Genomic DNA, 22,494 nt, shown 5'->3' on the forward strand with positions numbered 1-22,494 from the left:
TACATTTTGTTATATCATATAATTATAAATTGTGAAAATAATTTAAGTTATACTATTCATCAAAATAGCTTTTCTTTATAAAAATAATACCACAACTATAAGGACACATAAGATTATACCTTTTTAAAATAACAGTTTATAATTTCTTATATACAAAAAACACCTAAATATCTAATTTCAAATTTAACACATTACTAATTATCCATTATACAAAAAATATAAAAAAGGGGATTGTACACAGAATTTATTTTCACTCATAACTACGAACTACAAAAAACTGCGAACTACGTAAAACACACTCAACATACAAAATAACGTACAATCCCATAAAAAACACCAACAAATAACTACGAACTACGTTGACTCTGATCCTCCATTAAGAAGGTACGTAGGTATTCGGGCAACCGAAACGAGTCTCCTTTCCCCAAAAATTAGGTAGGTTAAAGATCTTATTTTTTGCCCTACTGTCCTCTTTTAACCATATCTTCCACAAATCTTACCATAAAACCCTTATCATAAACTTTGTTTAGAGACATATAGAAAACCTTAAGGAAGGGTCAAGGGTGCCTAACACCTTCCCTCGACCCTAATTTCTCAACTTACCTAGAAACTCTTATTTAGGTTTTTATCCCATGTTTACCCTTATCTTTAGGATAAAATAAAAACATAGGTGGCGACTCTGTAATTTAAGTTTAAAAGCTTAAAATTTAAAGCCGGTCGTAACACTTCCCAAAAAGGAATACTAAATCCATTGCCAATTTTGAAACAACAATTCGAAACAATTGGATCTATAGAAGAAGAAGAAGGAGGAGAAGAACCAATCTTGAGAACGTCACGCCACCAAAAAGAAAAAGAAGTGAGTTTTTGAATATTACCTCCACCAAGGATTTGCATGTTTACATCTCCATACCGGGCCTTCAAAATATTCATCCACAAAGAATCATAACCTTGAATAATCTGCCATCTCCATTTATTCAAAAGCGCCAAATTAAAGTCGAGAACATTCTTGATATCTAATCCTCCTTTAACATACGGTAAAGTAACCACCTTCCAACTCACCCAATGAATTTTCCTTTTCTCCTCCACACCACCCCATAAAAAATCACTTTGCATCTTAGTAAATATCTTAACCACTTTACTCAGCATCTTGTAGAAAGACATAGTAAAAATAGTGAGAGAACTCAAAATAGCCTTCAAGAGAGTAATCCTACCTCCGAGATTAAGGAAGCGATTTTTCCACCCCGCCAAACGAGCTTTCATCTTTTCCAAAAGAGGAGTCCAAGAAGCCACTTTCCTAGGATTAAAACCAATTGGAATACCGAGGAAAGAGAAATTTCTCTCTTCTATTTTTCAAGAAAAGTAGTAAGCGGCGGCCTCCAAAAAAGAAGAAGAAACATTAATCCCAATCAATTTGCTCTTGTGAAAATTAATTCCAAGGCCCGAAACAAGTTCAAAAGCTCTCAAGACTATCTTAATTGCTTTAATATGCTTCCAAGACCCTTCCCCCACCAACAAGGTGTCATCCGCAAATTGAAGAATGTCCACGCGACACTTACGATTAATATCAAAAAATTCAAATTCCCCGACTTCGATTGATTTTCTAACCAACCTTGCGAGAGCTTCCACAACTAAAACAAAAAGAAAAGGAGATAGTGGATCGCCTTGTCTTAAGCCTCTTTTAACTTCAAACTCCTTAGTTGGACTTCCATTAACCATCACCGACATATTACTTTTGAAAATCAAAACCTCCATCCAATTTCTCCATTTCTCCCCAAACCCCATTTTATCCAACAAAAATCGAAGGAAGTCCCAAGAAACCTTATCGTACGCTTTCTCAAAATCAATTTTGAAAAGAATACAAGATCTACCTTCCTTCTTAGCATAATCAACCACTTCATTCGCTATTAAAATGCCATCAAGCAATAGCCTACCCGGAACAAAAGCACTTTGACAATGAGACACTATGGAGTTTAGGACACATTTCAATCTACCCGCCAAAATTTTTGCCATCACTTTATACATGAATCCCACCAAACATATTGGCCTATAATCGTCCAAACTCAAAGGATTAGACGCTTTCGGAATTAAGGCCAAAAAAGATGAGGTAACCGCCTTTGACAAATCTCCACCCACATAAACATAATCAAACAATTTCATGAAATCTTCACCAATGATAGGCCAACATCTTTTAATAAAAAGAAAAGAGAACCCGTCCGGCCCCGGACTCTTGTTTCCGCCGCACCCACTAATAGCCTCCTTAATCTCTAACTCCTCAAAAGGTCTTTCAAGCCATTCTCTATCCTCCCCATTTATGCAATCAAAATGAATCCCATCTAAATGAGCCGAAACTCTTCCCGTCTCCCCAAATTTACTAGCAAAGTGCCTAAAAACTTCCTCTTTAACATCCTTAACCGCCGTCAAACTACCTCCCGTGGAGTTAATAGGACCTATGTGGTTATACCTTATCTTGTCCTTCATAACCTTATGAAAGAACCCACTATTAGAATCCCCTTCGTTGAGCCACTTCACCCTTGACTTTTGGACGAGCATGTTTTCTTTGATTCTCAAGTTAGTCCAAAACCGCTTCGTTGTCTCCTTCCTATCTTTTAATATGTCGGAGTGAAAATCCGCCGGTTCGTCTTCCAACAAAACATCCCCCGCATTAATGTCCCCCACTCCCTCCTCTATCTCCAAATCAATTCTACCGAAGACTTCTTTGTTCCACCACCTTAATCTTCCTTTAAGGAGACTAAGTTTCTCTTTCAAAACATAGTCCCCTCTTCCCTCCACCTTAAAACTCTTCCACTCTTTTTCAACAAAAGGATAAAAAAAGTCGAAGGAAAACCATTCATTGTTGAATCTAAATGGTTTTGGGCCCCAATTATTTTTATCAACTTCCAACCATACCGGACAATGATCGGATAAATCTCTATCCCCTACCAATTGACCGATCATTCCCCACTCATTCACCACCTTATCCGAAACAAGAAATCTATCTATTCTACTCATCGAGCCACCTTCCCCTCCATACCAAGTGAATTTTTTCCCCTTACAAGGAATATCCTCCAATAAACTTTCATCAATGAAATCTGCAAACTCCTTCATTTCGAGAGCATTATTCCCACTCCCCCTCCCCTTCCTTTCATGACAAGACTTAGTGGCATTAAAGTCTCCACCTATAATCCATTCCCCATCATTAAAAGCTTGTTTCAAATCCAATAACCTCCTCCAGAGAATCTTCTTTTTATGAAAATCGCATGAAGAGTAAACATTAACCAAATAGAATAAGGCATTCTTCTTCCGGAATTTGATACCTAGATATCCCTCCCCTTTGAAACTCGTGATCACCTCCAAAGCCTCCTCCTTCCATAATGTTAATAAACCCCCCGATCTACCCGACGCATTGGAAAAGGAGTATCCAATGCCTCCACAACACCAAAAACTATTGGCCATCGACTCTTGAATATTAGACATCTTGGTTTCTTGAATCAAAAATACTTCCGCTCCACCCTTCGAAATCAAAGAATTAATTCTCCTCCTCTTAAGGGCATTGCCTCCCCCTCTAATGTTTAGAGAACCGATTATCATGGGTTACCTTTTTTTGACTCCTTCCTTGCTATGGCTTCCCTCTCCAAAATCTCAATATTATCAACAATATCTTTGTAATCTCCCTTATTCACAACTCCAAGAACTTCCATGGCATTCCAAATTCTAGAACCCTCTTCTTTATCCAAAATGCCCCACTGCCTTCTATTATTCCTACTAATGCCAGAACAAGCACTGCTGAAGCTAACAGTGTCATTAACACTGCCAGCCGGTAAACTATGCGGAACAAAGCAAAACTGGGCCTCATCAATGAATTCCTTAGTTGCTGGACCGAAACAGTGAGAACCTCTTTGTCTTCTAATAGAGCATAAAGCCTTTTTGTGGAGAGAACCTCCAAACTCTACCATGTTCTTAAAATTCGCTTTCTTGATACAGTGAGACTTTCCACCTTTAACACTAACTACCGCAGTATCAAAAACACCTAAAGGCTCGGTGGCTGATAACGGGCGTGAGTGTAATGCTCCACCTTCCACTGCCTTTGTATTGCTCTCCGAAACACCACCATGACCCAGCCCCTGAGTATTTCCAATCGTTTCTGCTACAAAAGAAGGAGAAGAAACCGAAGTAGCTCTACCTTCCACTGCACCATCACTTCCTCCCCTGTGACAAGAAACTATAACACCCCCAACTCTTCACTCCTTTTTCTTGTAACGGGACCGTCGAGCCCATGACTCACCTCCTCTTCTACCCTCCTTAAAACAATAACCGGAGAAGAGGACGCGCCAGCTTCATCGTCCCTCAGCCCTTTAGAACCCACATTGGACGAAAATTCCACTATGTCATCTTCTGTTTCCTCTTCGAAACCCGACCAAACAGATTCTGAACTAGAAGAATCAGATGCAGACACAGAGCCAGAAGAATGAGCAAGCGAAATACCTGAGTTCGGGTTAAATCCACCTAACTCTTCCTGCACAAGCAGATTGTAGGATTTACCATCCACCTCCACGGAAATGATGTCCTTCGACTTGAAATTTAGAGGGACAATCAGACGCAGCCTCGCTACGTCGAAGACTTGGCCACTGGCCGTTGATTCGTCAACGCAAACGAACTTCCCCAACGACCCCGTAAAATCCATAAAAATTTGAGCATTCCAAGCCTTTAGAGGAATCCCATAAACCCTTAACCAGATCATTCTGCTATCGTCTATCATACCCTCCTCCCATCTACACACATGAGCAAAATAGTTACGCCACCACGATTCTCCTTCATTAATCAAGTTGTCGATAACGCCTCTTTCCGTTTCCTCCAAAAGACACATCGCACCACCTAAAGGTGATATCTTTATGTTGAATATACCTTCCATTTCCACCTTAGCCTGCATATGATATGAGGATCCTGGAATCTCAACCCTCCCTATGAACGCCTTCTTAAACCTCTCCCTCGCCGATTCCGTAGATGAAAACACCACCTTACACTCCTCATTAACAACCCTCCCCTCCCGACGATTATTAACCACGTCCGCGAAGGAACGATTCCACTTTCCAGCATTAAAGTTCTTCACCTCCCCTCTTAACCTCCTGTTCGAATCATCTCCTACCACTACCAAACCACCTTCCCTCCTCCCCCTGGACGCCCTTGTGTCTTGAAAATGTTTCGGTCAAACCGTGGAACATTGGCGTGAATTTTCCTGCCTCCTATCTGAACATTGTCAACTCTGACTGCCAGCAATTTCAAATCTTCAACATCCTTAAATCTTGCAAAACCAAAACGTTTCCCGATCATATTTCTACGAGGTGCAATTGACACCTCCACGACGTTGCCCAAGCAGCCAAACAAGTCGTATAAATCAGACGCCTTTATGTGGTCTGGGAATTCAGAGATGTATAGAGAAGATAGCTTTCTAAACTCTATTCCCGTCGTCGCCTTCACAGAAGAGAACTTGTCCCAGGCGGGTGCCCACTTTCTGAACTGTTTCCTCCTAACTTCCACCCAAGCCTCCTTCCTCTGATGAAAGCCGATCATCATAGGGATCACGAAAACAACCTATAAACCAGCAAAGTCACGAAGATAAACAAGAAAAGGGAAAGAAAACCCCCAAAAAACGCAGACTCCACCAAGAACCCTAAATCGAGGCCCCACGCCCCTCCTCAACAAGGTCCCTGGCCCTAAGGACAGAAATTTAAACCAAAATTGAAGAGAGGAAGGAAACTCAGATTTAAGGACAGCAGAAAGGCTACTAGAGGGGAAGAACACCGGGTACGCACGGCCGTCGCGTCCGCCGTTCAGAGGTCTCAGACATACATTTAATTAAGTCGTCATAATATTAATAACTTAAACACAATTTTCATCATTCCATAGGAGGAAGCTCATTCATAGGAAGTACTGTAGCAAGTATTTTTTTGTTTCATTTGAATGCAATTTTTATAAAGAATATATACGGAAAAAAAAAAGGAAATGGATTATTTTAGCGATCGGTAGATTTTAATAGTTGAACTTATATCAATTGTTAGTGTGTCACTAGTTAAAATGCTAATAATTACATTTTGATATTGTACAAATTATATTTTAGATAAATTTCAACATTTTCCTGAGAAAAAAAGTCAACATTTTTTATTATATATTTTAAAATTATTTGATTTTAATAATTATATAAATAATTTTTTTGTTTTATTACAAAATAATTTAATAAACTTAAAATATGCAATAAGAATGATCCGACGGATTTTAATAATATGTTGGATGAATTTGATCCATCCATATATACAAATGGATGGATTTGATCCAATCCATTAACATACTTTTCATTTAATGGATGGATCGGATGGATATTTTTGTGGATGAATTGGATGGATTTTTGCTTAATGGATTTTATTGCAACCCCTAGTGTGGTGACACACCTTTCAAGTATCTTTTCCCAGCCTTATTCAAAGTTTTTCACTCACCATGATGCAAGATAAGTGATTTACTGGCTGCAAGAAAAATGGGTTAGGAACAATGAAACTATATTGGGTTCACTGTTGATTCTGTAGGTACCGAGTTTAGAGTGTGTTTGGATGGAATTTAAAATGATTTGACCAAAATCCATTGTTTGGATACAAAAATTAAGAATTGTTAAAATGATAGAAATTTATGGAGTATTTCATGTAAGTTAAATTTAATCATTTTAAAATGACACCAAAAACCAAAGAATTTGAAATTCCTCTCATGTTCCATAGACTGTATTTGTTATTATTATTTTTTTCAAAATTTACAAATTTGTCCTCATATTTTTCAAAATTATAAAATTGACCCCAAAATTTTTTTAAAAATTATAAATTGGTCCTTAATAATTTTTAAATTTTACAATTTGGTCATTCAAATTTTTTAAAATTACAAATTAGTCCCTACTTTTTCATTTTTTAATTTGGTCCAAAAATTTTAAATTTTATACAAAATGACACCAAAAATCTAACAATGAATTATCTTAATACTCCATCCAAACAAAACAATTTAAAAATGAATGGATTTGAATTGAATCATTTGAATTGCTTTTAATTTTAAATTACTTTAAAATTTCTAATTACCTCATCCAAACACACTCTTAGGGCGCTAAATGATATCATACTCATCATATCTCCACTTCCAGACTTTGATGACAAGTTTGTATGGTGGCAAGATGCACAGGGGTTTTCTGTTAAATCTGCATATGAGTTCCTTGCAAGTCAGTGTGCCGATGGTGGTCCTTTAATTGAGAACAAGGCTAAAGTTTTCAAATTTCTCTGGTTCTCTAATTTACCTAACAAAATTCCGATTTTGCTTTGAAATTGATTCTTAACAGATTGCAAATAAGAGACGAGTTAGCCAAGCGTGGAGTAATTTTGGGTCAACATGACCTTGTGTGTCCGCTGTGTTTGGGCTTGAGGAACCCCATCTCCACCTCTTTCTTCGTTACTCCATTTCAGTTGTTGTATGGCATTCTATTAAAAAAATATTTAAGAAACTTGAAAGACTAATTATAGTAAATTTAATTTTAAAATGAAACAAGCTCTAGTTTAAAAATTCACTTTCAAGCTTAGAAATTTTACGAGGACATCAAAATATATTTCTAGTATTTATTAGCAGCGAATATTAGTTAGATAAGTTTTATTCAGAAACAGATTTCACACTGTTGAGCGAATTATAAATAAATAAAATTGATCTTTGGACTTGGTTATCTTTTGATTCATTTGATTCAATCTATCGTGTGCGAACAGGTTTGAATTATCAACGAGAAATAAAATGTTTGTGAACTTCAAATGAGTTGAGTTATAGTTGGAAAAAATATTTGTGGCAAATTCTGATTCATTTGATTGAATCTATTGCGTGGAACTAAGTTTGAATTAACAACCTAAATTGCAATCTTTGTGAACTTCAAATTAGTTGAGTTATAGTTGAAAGAAATATTTGTGGCAAATTCTGATTCATTTGATTCAACCTATATTGCGTGGAATTGAGTTTGAATTATCAACCTGAATTGCAATGTTTGTGAACTTTAAATGAGTTGAGTTATAGCTGGAAAAAATATTGTGGCAAATTCGGATTCATTTGATTCAATCTATTGCGTGAAATTGAGTTTGAATTATAAACCTGAATTGCAATGTTTGTGAAGAGTTGAGTTATAGTTGGAAAAAATATTTGTGGCAAATTCTGATTCATTTGATTTAATCTATCGCGTGGAATCGAGTTTGAATTATCAACCAGAAATGCAATGTTTGTGAACTCCAAATGAGATGAGTTATAGTTAGAAAAAAATTTGTGCCAAATTCTGATTCATTTGATTTAATCTATCACGTGGAATTGAGTTTGAATTATTAACCTGAGTTGCAATGTTTGTGAACTTCAAATAAGTTGAATTATAGTTGTAAAAAAATTTGAGACAAATTCTAATTGAATTTAAAACTAAATCAATTCTTGTTGAGCTGGATTTTAAACTAAATCAATTCTTATTGAGCCGAGTTGAACCACGTCGACCCAACTTAGGGTGTGTCTGGATTGACGGTGAACAGAATTGATTATAGTAGAATTGAGTTTGGTAGAATTGATTTTATCAGAATTGAGTTTAGCAGAATAGATTTATGTTTGGATACATTTATGTAAAAGTGAGTTGAATAATAAATTTTAGTGTAAAAATCATCCAGAATCAATTCTGGAGGCAGAAGCTACAATTTCTAGCTTCAAGTAGAACCAATTCTAGAGACAGAATCATTTTTACTTTTGCTTAACCAAACATCTTAAATTATTCAGAATCAATTCTACATCTCTAGAATTGCTTTTGGCCCTTCCAAAAGCCAAACCAAACATGCACTTAATCCATTTCCCTAAATCAATTCTTTTTTAGCCGAGTCGAACCACGTCGACCCAGCTTAATCCATTTCCAACCTGCTCGTGACTATAATATTAGAATAAATATTTTTAATTTATAAAAAATACTTTAATTTTAACAAAAATTCTTTTAGACTTAGAGTAATGACATAAGCATTGATATTAGTATTTAAGAAATTCTATCGAAAACTTAGCTTAATTCAATATGGTTTAAATCAAGACTTTTTTATTTAGGATGTGCAAAATAGGTTATAGCATATAGACTAAAAAAACAGCTGCATGATGATTGACCAATTATCTCCCTAGAAAAATCAAAGAGTGAGAACCAAAATAATTGTGACACTTAGTGGGGTGTACCTATAAATAATGATTATGAGTGTTTGGAAGGGCATGCACATTTCCAGCTTTTTTGTTGTGAGGCCTAAAACACATTGGCTTTAGATCTTTGAAACACAAAGGCTGGCACAGGCAATGCCATGTGCCTCTTGATTCTAGTGTCAATATCTCCATTAATTATGCATTAATTCTAAATTGACATCTCAAGAACTAAATTATAAATTGTGCATTAATTCTAAATTGACATCATAAGAAAAAAATTTGATTTACTTATGTTTGTATCTTTATATGAAATGAGCTAAGAATCAATACACATAGACATCCGACATAATACACAATATTGACACTGACACGCCGACACTGATAATCACAAGTGTCAGTGTCGTATCTGTGTTGGTCCTCAGACACATATTTTTTCAGAAGTGTCAATACTACCCAAGAGGTGTTGGTGCTTCAGAGGAAATGACACACTATTTGAAAATAAACGTATACATATATGTTTGATAAAATGCAAAATTCATGTACAAGTAGAATTGACAAAATGGAAAAACTACAAGTGTCACCTAGGTCCAGAAAGCTCAATGGCTTCAATAATAAAGGAAGGTTCTTCATGAACATCACTATAATTATGAGAGAAGCTGCAAGTTCTTTCATCATATATGTTACCTCCTCCTTGTGACTCTTCTGGTCTCAATGACAACAATCCAATAAGCCCTTCAAGAATCTTCAAAACTTCTGACATTTTCGGTCTCAAACTCGGAACAGATTGAGTACATTGCAAAGATAACTCGACCGCTTTTTCTAACTCTACCGGGTCATAGCATCCCTTTAGATCTCTATCAACTAACACTTCAAGCCGCTTCTCCTCGAATAAAGTTCTAGCCTGCAGGATTAACCGATTTAAGCGACTTACTCAGAATCTATAATCAACGCAAACTTTAAGATAAAAGAATATTTAAGGTAACTTACCCAATCAAGAATCATTCCCTTTTGGACCGGAACATTTCCAGCATCGAGTGCTTTTTGTCCGGTAATGAGCTCCAAAAGTAATATACCGAATCCAAAAACATCTGTTTTTTCAGAAGACTGACCGGTTGAGAGATACTCGGGGGCAATGTGTCCTACAGTTCCGCGTACTGCAGTAGTTACATGTGAATCTCTTTGATCTAAGAGCTTAGCAAGACCGAAATCTCCCACCACGGCTTCAAAACTTTCGTCTAACAAAATGTTTGCGGCCTTAACATCTCTATGGATTATTTTTGGATTGCATTGTTCGTGCAAATACAGAAGCCCGCGTGCAGCTCCAACAGCAATGCGCGTTCGTCTGTTCCAATCCAAACATGGCTTTCCACGGAAACTCTCTGCTTATGAATAAGAGAAACAAGAAAATCTATTAAACTTTAGCGACAGTACACTATATCGTAGCAGAGGGAATATTACAAACCTCTCAAGCGATCAGCAACACTTCCGTTGGGCATTAATGGATATACGAGTAACCTTTCATCTGGTGTCATGCAAAATCCATAAAGACGCAAGAGGTTACGATGTACGGCCAAGCCAATCATCTCAACTTCGGTTTGAAACTGCACTTCTCCAGTATAATTGGGATCTTTCAGCCTCTTTACCGCCACCAACATTTTGTTTGCAAGGCATCCTTTGTATACAACACCAAAACCACCTTGTCCTACGATATTTTTCGAAGTGAAATTTCCAGTAGCCACTTGCAATTCGCGGAAGGAGAACCTCTTCAAATGACCAATACCAAACTCGCAATCTTGCTCCACTTCAAATGTCAATCAGTAAATATCAGAATATGTGCATGTTTTGAAGAGAGTAAAAAAGCAAAGAGGTTCATTTCTAGAAGTACCGTAAGATGAATACAGAATGCGTGATTTATACCAACGCAACCAATAGACGAGCAGCATCACCGAAATTATAAATGTGCAACTAATGCCAATAACGACCGAAAGCAACGTATGTCGATGACTGTTGACTGTTTGAGAAGATCTTGTATCTGAAAGTGAACCATCTTTCAATTTTTACTTCAATTAACTAATTCAATAGGGTTTTGAAAGATGCAAGATTAATGTATATTACCATTTACCGGCTTTGAACCGCGCATACAAAGTTCTGAGGACGATGTACAGAGAAAGTTGTTTCCTGAAATACTACAAAGATATAATAAAGTAGATAGCTCAGTTGGTAAGCTAAGGAATACGAAGATGTTTTAACTGGATCGTCTTTCAGGACGGGTTACCGCACAGAGCCCGCAACTTTCCTAATCTACACAGGACCTCCCAAAAATTGAGACGGGCTAGCAGGAAGTCTAGAGTTTGAACCATATCTTATGCCAATGAAAGACTTACCTATAGCCTTTTGCTAAAATTTTGGGAGTAGGACCGCTGAGATTGTTGAATGACAAATCCCTACAACATATGGAAGGGTTATTAAACTAAACTTTAAGAATTTATACGGAAAATAAACACGCACAAAACTGCGACGGAGTACATACAAGAAGGAAAGTCCTGTGAGATTAGCAACAGGTTGAGGAATTTGTCCAGAAAGCTTATTTTTGCTGAGCCGCCTGAAATTCTTGGCATGAACAAATTAGGAAGTAAACAGTTAGAGAAAGGCTAACGATGAGTTATATAACAAAAGAATCATCGTCGTAAATCTATTCGTCAAGCCACACTCACAAGTAACTAAGATGAGTCAAAGAGCCCAAAGAGCTAGGAATGTTCCCAATAAGATGGTTGCCGGAAAGATCAAGAGTCTGAAGCTCTAACAGGTTTCCTATCTCAGCCGGTATAGGACCTGATAACTGATTGTTCTGCAAAAACCTAAGATAATACAATGGAAAAACTTAGCAATAAGAAAAACAATCCACATTTGCTAACAAAACTGTAAATAAAGTAAGAACAGAACATTCAATTTGCAACTCACAATGTTCGAAGATGGCTCAAATTTCCAATTCCTGAGGAAATTATTCCAGATAAACCAGCACTAGCCATTTCCCTGACAAATACCATCACATATCAATATCTTTACAATTGAAGCTAGAAAATGGAGTTTTTGCCTCTACAATTGAATTTTAGTCCGTTGAAAGTGAGTTGGATACACAAAGTGATTAATGTTTGGATACTTTTATTTAAAAGTGAGTTGAACAACAAATTTCAGTATTAAAATCACATTTAAACACAAAAGTTATAAATTGTAACTTCAAGTAGAATCAACTCTGGAGGCATAATCAATTCTACTTTAGAAGAATCAAACATCTCAAAATCATTCCAGAATCACTCTACACCACTAGAATAGCTTTTACCTCTTCAAAAAGTTAAACCAAACTTACACATAATCAACTAATTCAAAATCAATTTCTTGCCAATTCATAACCAAACACAAACTATGTGATATAAACCAGAAAAAACACTTACAAGGAAATGACATAACCCTCAGAGGAACAAGCAACCATGTTCCAAGTACAAGGATCAACCGAATTAATATCCCAACCATCCATAACATGCAACTCATCATTCATCTTACTCTTCATGGACATCAAAGAAGCCACTAAACATATGTAAAATCAAAACAAATTTAGTTCAAACAACAAACACAACAAAACAATCTCTCACATATAAAAAGAAAAATGTAAACAAAAAAAAACCTTCATAGTTGACACCCTTTGGAGAGAGAAGACTCTCAGTACCCTCAACAACATACAACACCAAACTCCATAGAAAAACAAAGAAAACAAGCCAAGTAAACACTTTAACACCTTCCATGTAACAAAAACACTGATTCGAGTAGTGGGGAACAAGAAAGTTTGAAACTTTTTGAATGGATCTTCAGTTAAAATGAAGAAAGTGAAACCCTTTTGCCTCGAGGGAAGTGAGTATGAGATGGGGAGTGGGGACTGGTACGTGAGACCAGGAAGAGAGCTCGTGATTTTGGGAACATGGCAGTGTTTGTCGCATGGTTATGATTCTGTGAGAGTGATCACGTGAATCTTGTGCTATGGAAATGTTGTATTTTGAGTCAGTTGAAGCTGTTGGATATTTTTGTTTTTAAGGTTTGGTTGTAAATGGACGGTGGAGATTTAATTTGTTGTTTGAGTATTACGAGGTGTGAGTGAGTGTGTTTGTGTATGGTATAGCAGACACTCGTGGCGCGAAATTTTATGTAGTTTCTAGTTTTGTGGTGTTTGGACAAATTGGGAATTTCGTGTCTCGGAGCTCGAGGTGCTCTTGTTGTTGTTCTATTGCTTTCTGGTTTGACTATTGAATGCCAAATTGATACTCCGTTCTTCACTTATCATAGCCAAATTGAATTGGATCTAATATGTATTGTAGATTTGTTGTCAGTAAATATTAATGGATGTTTTTGTGGGATATTTCAGATTTAATGCATGTTTGGATTGGCTTCTACAAGTCTCAAAAGCACTTCTAGTCCACCTCAACTTGATAATTGGTTTTATTTTTTTGTTTGGATACTTTTTCAAAATCAATTCTCATCCTCCAAAAGCAATTCTAGTAGAAGCTACAATTCTTAGCTTTTGAGTTTAGTAAAATCAATTCTACATTTATTATATATTATTTATTACAACTCTTTTAAATTTTCCTACTTTACCCTCATTAATTTTCATCAATTACTTCTTTTCTTTTTTATTTGTACTAGAATTTATTACCATTTTGGTAATTATACAATTCAAAATCAATTTTGTTAAAACTATCCAAACAACATTAATTGATAACAATCACTTCTATATCATTGTATCCAAACATAAATTAATTCTTGTAAACTCAATTCTATTAAAATCAATTCTACCAAACTCAATTCTCTCAGAATCAATTCTAGGAATTGACAACAAAATTGACGTGCTTTTGAATTTCTTCTTATGAGTTGTTATCCGATTTTAAAATCTTGAGAAGTTTTTGTGAAATATTATATGATAGTACATTTACATTAGTAATTGTCACATGCATAAAAAGAACATTTTATTTTGAGAATTTCTTCACCCACCTCCCAACCTTCTTGGCCACCTCCGGTGAATTTACCACAATACCCCTTGTTTCGGAAGTTCATTTCTGAAACGGTACTTTTTTTGGAAAAAAGGTGTTTTCGGAAATGAACTTTCGAAAACGTGTTTTTTTTAATATAAAATATTGATTTCGGAGATGCATCTCCGAAATAAAGTCACTTTTCAGAAAATGTGGTGTTTCGGAAGTTCATCTCCGAGCGCACCCCCTTGGAGGAATTCGGAAATGCACTTCCGAAAATAGGTCTGGACAGAAGAAAATGAACAATTCGCTTTATTTAATCGGGTGAAAATTACAACGATAATATTACATAAAATTAAAGTTACATATTGTTAAACACGGGTAGGTGGGGATGAGAGAGTGGTGGGGAGAAAAAAAGGCTTCCAAATTTCAAAAGGTTTATTTATTATTTTAATAAAAATACGTACAACTGAAAGTAACAAATGACGGAGGAGGTGTAACCGGAGCCGAAACATATGACGGAGGAGGTGGATGTCCGGAGGAAGAAGACCCGGAGGTACGTCCACTGCGAGACAAAGGAGCCAATCAATGTAAGCTATAATTTATCATTATCATCAGGGGACGTCATTACAAAAAATTGGAAAAAAAATCTTATTATTTTTAATCTTGATTTTTTAGAAATGACCTCCCCAGATGATAATCATAAACTATAGCTTACATTGATTGGCTACTTTGTCTCGTGGTGGACGTATCTCCAGTTCTACTTCCTCCAGACATCCACCTCATCCGTCATATGTTCCGACCCCGGTTACCACTTCCAAAAACTAACATGATAAATCCAATACAAATACACTGTGCGATACAATCCGAAATCAGAACAAAACAAAACAAAAACATGTTATTCTGCCCGACGAGCGTTACAAAATACACATCAAACAAAAAAAAAACACGTTATTCTTACTGACGAGCGAACTCCTCCGAATGAAGATAATTATACCAATCCTCATCCCACTCAGTCTCAGAACCATCAGCGTTGATCACGACTCTCACGCCTGAAGATTGAGCTTGAGCATCCGGGCCCCGGGCCCCCTGGGAACGAGAAGTAGAGCCGGTCGAAAACTTCTTCTTCTCCTTCACCTCCTTCACCTCCTTCACCTCTTTCACCTCTTTCTTTGAAGAATCCTTTCTTCCCTTAGCGCCCTCTCTAGAAGACATGTTCCTGTAAACAATTGAAATCGATTAATATGCGCAAAATAAAAAACAAAAAAATTTGAACTTCTGATATATTTCGGAAGTTCATTTCCGAAAACTGGGATGGAGGTGTTTTCGGAAATGAACTTCCGAAACACCCCTGCGATGCAATTTCCTGCAACTTCCATGGCAGACCCCTAAATCAACCTTCAAACCAAATCAAAATGCTTCTAAACAACCTAAATACTACTAACAACCTAGCCATATATCATTTATGCAATTAAAACCCTAAATAACATGCATTTGAATAATAGATCTAAAAATTTCAAAACTTACAAAGTGTTAGGATTGAGGGCTTTTGAATGTTGTTTAGCAGTGTGATTGGAGCCTTGATGCAGCTTTGGAATTCTGTTTGCACAAATTTTCGCCTCTGCCACTTTTTGTTTTGATTTAGGGTAAATGATTGGGGGAGGGGGAGTGTTTTGATAAATCTGCAGAAATCGCAGTATTTCGGAAGTTCACTTCCGAAATAATTGTTTCGGAAATGAACTTCCGAAGTAAGTCAATTTTTTTAAAAAAAACACGCTTTCAAAAATGAACTTCCGAAGCAGGGGTAGTTTTGGTTTTTCGTAGGAGGTGACCACCCATAGGAAGGTGGGTAAAATTCAAAAGTTATTTGTTCTTTTATTTTGGTTAAATTCTTTTTTATTGTTTCTCATGTGCTATGGTTTTGTATTTTCTTATTTCAAAAATCTCGTCTTTTACCATTGCGTTTTAAAACCCTAAATTTGTAATGAAAAATAACTTGATATATTTATCTGAGTCTCAAGAAGATGGGGCAAAATAAACTATTTGAAAAGATACATGAAAAATTTTGAGGAGAGGAAAATAACTCTATTTACAATTCCTCTAGAATGAGACATTCAAATAGAAGCATTGAGAGATATTGAATACATTCTAATTCTAAAACAAGAAAAGATATATGGAGATTTGAGAGGAAAATCAATAGTCAGGTAAGAAATGTTATTGACTAATAACTGTTTCAAATCAAGAATAACAAGGGTTTTACAACTTATCACCTAAGAGGTAAGTTAACTATGATGTCCAGTTCAAAAGTGAGTTTTTGGATTCTTCTTTGCGGTTGATTTTAGTAAATAAATAAATAAAGCTGCTACCTACATTCTTCTCCCTATTTTTGCAAAATCTCTCAACCACATTCGTTTGTCAACGACCACAAATTCAGAGTTTTCAACTTCTCCAAACTCATAATCAAATAATAAACATAACACCAATAGATAAGCAATTTCATTTACTCATATTTCGTTACAAATCTCTTTTTTTTTTTAGGTTTTTAGGTTTGATATTTTTTATAGATTTGCGTTAAATTATTGTTAGAGTTTTTATGAGAAGATTAATTCGTATTTGAAATCTCTTATTCGTATTTGAAATCTTTTTTATTCAGTTTTAAATCTCATTTTCTTTTCTTTTTATGAGATGTTCTTATGAGAGTATATCCACACCAAACATACAGTTAAGCTCGAGTGAGTAAGCGAGTGACCTTGACTATCACAAATGTAAATGAGTTTCGATTTTTATCCTCACCATTGTTGCAACAACCAACCAATGATTGTGTTGAAACTTTTGTTGTTGAATTAATGTAACTATATTGAAACTTGTGATATTGAATCCACTATTAGCTAGATTTTTGACGTGCCTCAATTGTTCAAAAAGTTGAGAGAAGTTAAAACAATTGAAGGCGTTCATCTAAATTTTTTGATATTATTTCGGCAAAATTTTAATTGGATGGTTTGACATAGTTGTTCAAAGAAGCGTGTCGAAAGTCCTACACGCGCACTAGTCTTGGGGAATTAGTGAGTTTTCTTGGATGATTTGGAGGATTTTTTCGACTGAGGAGTTGAATACGCGACAATGTTGAATAACCATTTTTTGGCCTTATCTAAACTTAAAGAACGCATGGAAGTAAGTTAAGGATGAAAAGCATACAAGCGAAGACGTGTTAGCGTTTGAGAAAAGAGACGTTCGCAACAGTTATGTAGTTTTCATTATAAATAGGAAATTCTAGCATTAGGTTTCATGTGTTGTAATTAGTACAAAAACTCAATATACTCAAAGTATGTGAGCGAAAGTGTGAAAAAAGTTCAATTGAGTGCAATGTATGTATGCAAACACCACAATTTATTTATGCAAAGTCTTTTACACTAAGTTACTTTCCTGCAATTTTACTTTCCGTTTATTTTCTTTGCATTTGCATTCCATTTTCACCTTTTTACTTTACTGTATCCTAAGGATTTCGACCACGTCGAAGTTTAAGTCTTTTTAAATAGAAAACCATACAAAAACATCAGAAACTTTGCACACGTATGCCATAGGATCAACTAGTTGATCTTGCAATCAACCCTTTTGGGAGGACTGACGCTTGTTTGCCAAATTTCACGGTGAACAAATTGGCACGCCCTATGTGACCTTTGTATCGAAGTTAATTTTTTTCTTAGTTTTGTATATAAAATTCTTTGTTCTTAAAAAATTTGAGTCTTAGTGTGCATGAGATTAAGGAGTGGTAGGATTTCTAAAGATTACCCTAATAGAACAAAAAGAAACTATACTAGGATGGTAAATCAAAGAAATAACAACAATGGAGAAGAACCAACTAATACCACATGGGAAGGCACACTTGCTGCGATTTCAACTAAACCATTCACTTCCACAGCCAGTACGGCAGCCATACTGTCGACGGTGCAAAATGGACCAATATTGTCCCCAACAACAACGCAGAGTCATCCTGTGACTCCCAGGCCAACATCGGATAGTGATTTTAGGCCCTATATGCTCAGTTTCACGATGCCTTTAAATGTTCGAGAACAATCTTATGGTATGCCAACTTCATTTATGGCAGGTTTGCATAGGAATACATCAACATCCGTTGACAATGGGATGACTACCCATTTTTGTAACACCCCGATATTTGAATTATTATTTTATTTGATTACTTATGATTTATTTGTATTTAATTTAATTATTAATTGTGATAATTAGATTGATATTGATAATGGGTGTGTGTGAACCTGAGATGAGGGTGTAAAGGATAATTAGAGGCTAGTAGAGTCTAATTAAAATTATTAGAGTTTATTTTAATAACTAAAATAATAGTGTTTTATTTGATTAAGTGTAAAACAAAAGCTCCATTAGGCCAAATCGTAATTATGAGAAATAGAGGAGGGGAAAGATTAAGAATGTTAGTATATGAGAGGTGAAAGTAAAATTATTACTATATTTATCCTAAGTATATAATTAGGAGTATAACCTAGAGTTATAGTTTTTTTTAACATCAATACGTAGAATTTGGGAAAAGGAGAAAGCTGCAGAAAAACCTAAGGGGAGTGGTCTAAGAAGGAGAGTGAGGTGGAATTCCATTGGCAAGAAAGCTCAACGATCGATTTCGAGGTAAGGGGAAGAATAACTTTGAATAAAAATGGCTTATGAATGACGGGTAGGGTAGAGGAGTCCTTAACCTCCAACGGGGATGATTTTGATGAATTTTATGTTTTTATTCTTATTTTGATTGTATGATTGTGGCCAAAAGGTTTATCCTAAAACCCTATTTGACCCCTTTTGAGAAACTCTAATAATTGAATTATGGTATATATTTTGCTGTGGCTGTTAGTCGATAATGGTAAGGGTCAGATTTCTCCATTATTATGGGTTTGTATAATGATATGTAATGGGTAGCTACATGATTTAAGGATTTTGTTCTTCAATTTTATGTTTTTGACATGTTAGATTTTGTTGAGAATCCATGAAATTGATGTTAGAAACATGTTTTGATATTAGTAATTGGATTGTCACGTTAATAATTGCTTATTATATGAACATAATCATCTGCGTCAGTTTGAATGATTGTTCAATATATGTGAGTGACTGCTATGTGGAATGTTTGCTAACCTGTCAAAAGGAGATATATCACATTGGTGTACATGCTGCTTCGGTTTAGATATACAGAATTACCGTAATATTGGTTTCTATTAGTTTTTATTCTATTTGGAAGTATGCTATATATATTGCTTCTCACTCTCGGGTTTCTAAAAGAATAATGGGTTGGTATATACTGTAGTGTGATATGGTTATGTTTTTGATAGAGATATCACTAGGATATAGCAATATTGATAAGGTGTGTCAATTTGACATAATGTAGCGAAAATTAATAATCACGTTCATGCTTCTAGTATAATGGGATTCAGGTACTTGAACTTATGTTTTAAACTAAGAATTCTTTTTCAATTTTAATAATATATACTATTTTTAATAATATTAATAATTATTATTTAATATTATATGTATAATATTTTAAGGAGTTTTAAGTTAGAGATGAATATTTGTATTATTTGGTTAACATAAGTGATTTTCAATTCTATTAGAGTTGTCAATAGGGTTGTCAGAGTTGCTTCCGAGATGTTTAGAATTGAATCTGATAAGCTGTAAAGATTAAAATTGAAGGTATTTGACCTTTTAGAGTTGTTTTATTATTACTTGAGTCAGACCATTAACTAGTTCATAAGAGTTACCCTTATATGTAAGAGTTGTCAGTATAGTATTTTTGGGCACTTTATAGTTGTAGGGATTATTGTAGAGTTCCTTAGAAACTATGTCGAGTTATAATTATATATCGTTATAACTTTTTACAATTAATAATATAGAATAAATTAATGAAATTAGTCTGTTGAGATGTTTTGAATTTATAAAAATGTTATTCTCGATTCTTTTGAGTTTTTGAGATTGTTGACTACTGTCGGGTAGCATTAAGGGTTGGTTGGAGTGATTTAAAGGATTAAAATTAATTTTATTCGATTTTATTAATTTTAATGAGAGATTGTTGTGCATAGGCAAATGATGGTGTTGTGCCTGATTTTTATTTATTTTTAATTGAATACTTGTTGATTTTATAAGTATATTGTTATTGTGGTTGGCCGATGGTGAGTATGTGATGTTGAATGATATTAATGTTATTGTTGTGTTGTGGGATAATAGTTCGAATAGGGTGAACTATTATCGTGGGTCAATGCATGTTGTTTATTATCGGGATGAGACTTTAAATCTTATATTGTTGTTGCATTGATGTGTTTTTACATGCATTGATGAGTTTTGACATGCATTCATGATGTTGTTGTTGATGAAAATGACGAGTTGCAATCCGAGCAGGGTGGATTGGTGACTTGTCCCGAATCCGAGCAAGGTGGATTCGGGGTTCGAGCAGGGTGAACCCGGTTCCTGAGTGAACCAATTTTTGAAGAAATGGTACCACATGCATATGCATAGAGTTGCATAGACGAGTTGCATTACATAACGAGTCATGTGTACACTTGTTGAATTATAGTTATTGAGTTTTGATTGATTGGTGTGTTGGGCGCGAGAGTGTAATTGATACACTGTGATCGAGATTATGTAGAATATATTATGCGTTGATACCTTACCTTGCAGTATTTGCCTTTGATTATTGATTGTGATTTCTGATCGGTCACCATTTCTACCTAATTTCTGTCATGTATTCGGTCTAAATTTGTCGATTCGGTAACACTTTGATCAATGTTTTAGTGCTTTTGTTTAAGTATTTCATGTTCCATTGTTTTTATGTTTACTTTGCATTTTGTTTTAATTTAAGTTATTTAGATTCTTTTGATGCCGTTTGGTTAGTTGTGTATGAATATCAGGTTTAAACAAGTCATCTTAAGTGTCAAAGCAACTATGAAGGAAGGAGAGGCAAGAGAAAGATGAAAATTCAAGGTTCTGGGGTCTAACACGGCCGCCCGTGCTTCCACGCACGGCCCGTGTCAGGAGAATGGCACTCGATCTCCATACAAAATCCAGGGACCACGCACGGCCGCCCGTGCTTCCACGCACGGCCCGTGTCAGGATGGCTGGGAGCAAAAATAAAAATAAAGAGCAGCACGGCCACCCGTGCGTCCAAGCACGGCCAGTGCTGCTGAGAGCGTGAAACTTCCAATTTTAGGGCTTTTTCATTAAATCTCCACCTTGAGGGCACTTTAGACATTTCATTTGGCTGAGATTTGTACCTAGACTATTTAGTTGAGTTTTAGAGAATGATTTTGGGACTTTTGCATCATACGATAGAAAATCACAGAAGAGAGAAGATAGCTTCATCAAGAGTTTTGGAGACGGAGGGATTCAAGGGTTTCCGCCATTGAAGATCAAAGTCACCATTATTTTTGAGTAATGTCTACATTCTTTATTATGTCTTTCTTGAATATTATGAGAGGCTAAACCCCCCAATGCTAGGGGGTGGTCCTGATTTGGTTTTGTAATAACGATGAATTTGTGATTTCGTCAATACATTGGTTTATATTATTCAGTTAAATTATGCAATGTTCTTCTTGTTTTCTTTATCGATCAAATAAGGATTAATCTATGGCTAACAAATACAGGACTGTAGTTGTTAGGGTTTGTGCATAATTTGATTATAGTAGATATCGCCTAGGACTAGGGATACCCTATAATTACCACATAATCTTGATTATATAAAAGCTTGGTTTCAATTTAGGTTCCTAAGGACTTAGGATTTAGGTTGGAAGACCAAAGGTTTTCTCACTAAGGACTTAGGAGGAAACACCCTAAGGATGTGGTAACTGAATGTTATGAACTTGTTGAAGAGATCTTAATTCTGAAGTGTTGCATGCCAAATCAACCACTCACCCTAGCATCTCATATATTTGATAACAAAAATCAATTTATTTTCTCATTATTTTACTTTGCAAGGATTTAATCCCCCAAAACCAAAACATTAATCTTTTGTTCAATTGAATCATATTTTACGAATCTGTATTTCCTACGCAGTCCTTGAGATCGACATTCGGGGAATTTCCCCTATTATTACTACAGAGGCAAAAATAGTACACTTGCTATTTTTTCCGATCAAGTTTTTGGCGCCGTTGCCGGGGACTGCCAAAATACAGATTTTTAACTTAAGTTCAATTGAAATTTTGTTGCTCTGCGACTAAAACTTTATTTTCTGCACTTTTTTTTCCTTATTCTAATAATTGTCTAATCTATTTAT

General features: G+C 35.5%; 1 protein-coding gene across 1 annotated transcript; it reads right to left on the reverse strand.

Annotated features, from left to right (window-relative positions):
- Positions 1 to 9,695: 9,695 nt before the first annotated feature.
- LOC131644874 (probable LRR receptor-like serine/threonine-protein kinase At5g45780) lies at positions 9,696 to 13,377 on the reverse strand. Its single transcript, XM_058915486.1, has 11 exons — positions 12,887 to 13,377; positions 12,657 to 12,789; positions 12,166 to 12,237; positions 11,919 to 12,062; positions 11,735 to 11,806; positions 11,589 to 11,648; positions 11,320 to 11,390; positions 11,090 to 11,236; positions 10,667 to 11,005; positions 10,192 to 10,583; positions 9,696 to 10,105 (listed from the first exon to the last, which is right to left on the reverse strand). Exons 1-11 carry the CDS (start codon positions 13,002 to 13,004, stop codon positions 9,782 to 9,784), a joined length of 1,872 nt encoding a protein of 623 aa, XP_058771469.1. The 5' UTR covers positions 13,005 to 13,377; the 3' UTR covers positions 9,696 to 9,781.
- Between the last annotated feature and the right edge of the window lie 9,117 nt (positions 13,378 to 22,494).

This window comes from Vicia villosa, linkage group LG1, assembly GCF_029867415.1.
Source record: "Vicia villosa cultivar HV-30 ecotype Madison, WI linkage group LG1, Vvil1.0, whole genome shotgun sequence".
NCBI classification, from domain to species: Eukaryota; Viridiplantae; Streptophyta; class Magnoliopsida; order Fabales; family Fabaceae; genus Vicia; species Vicia villosa.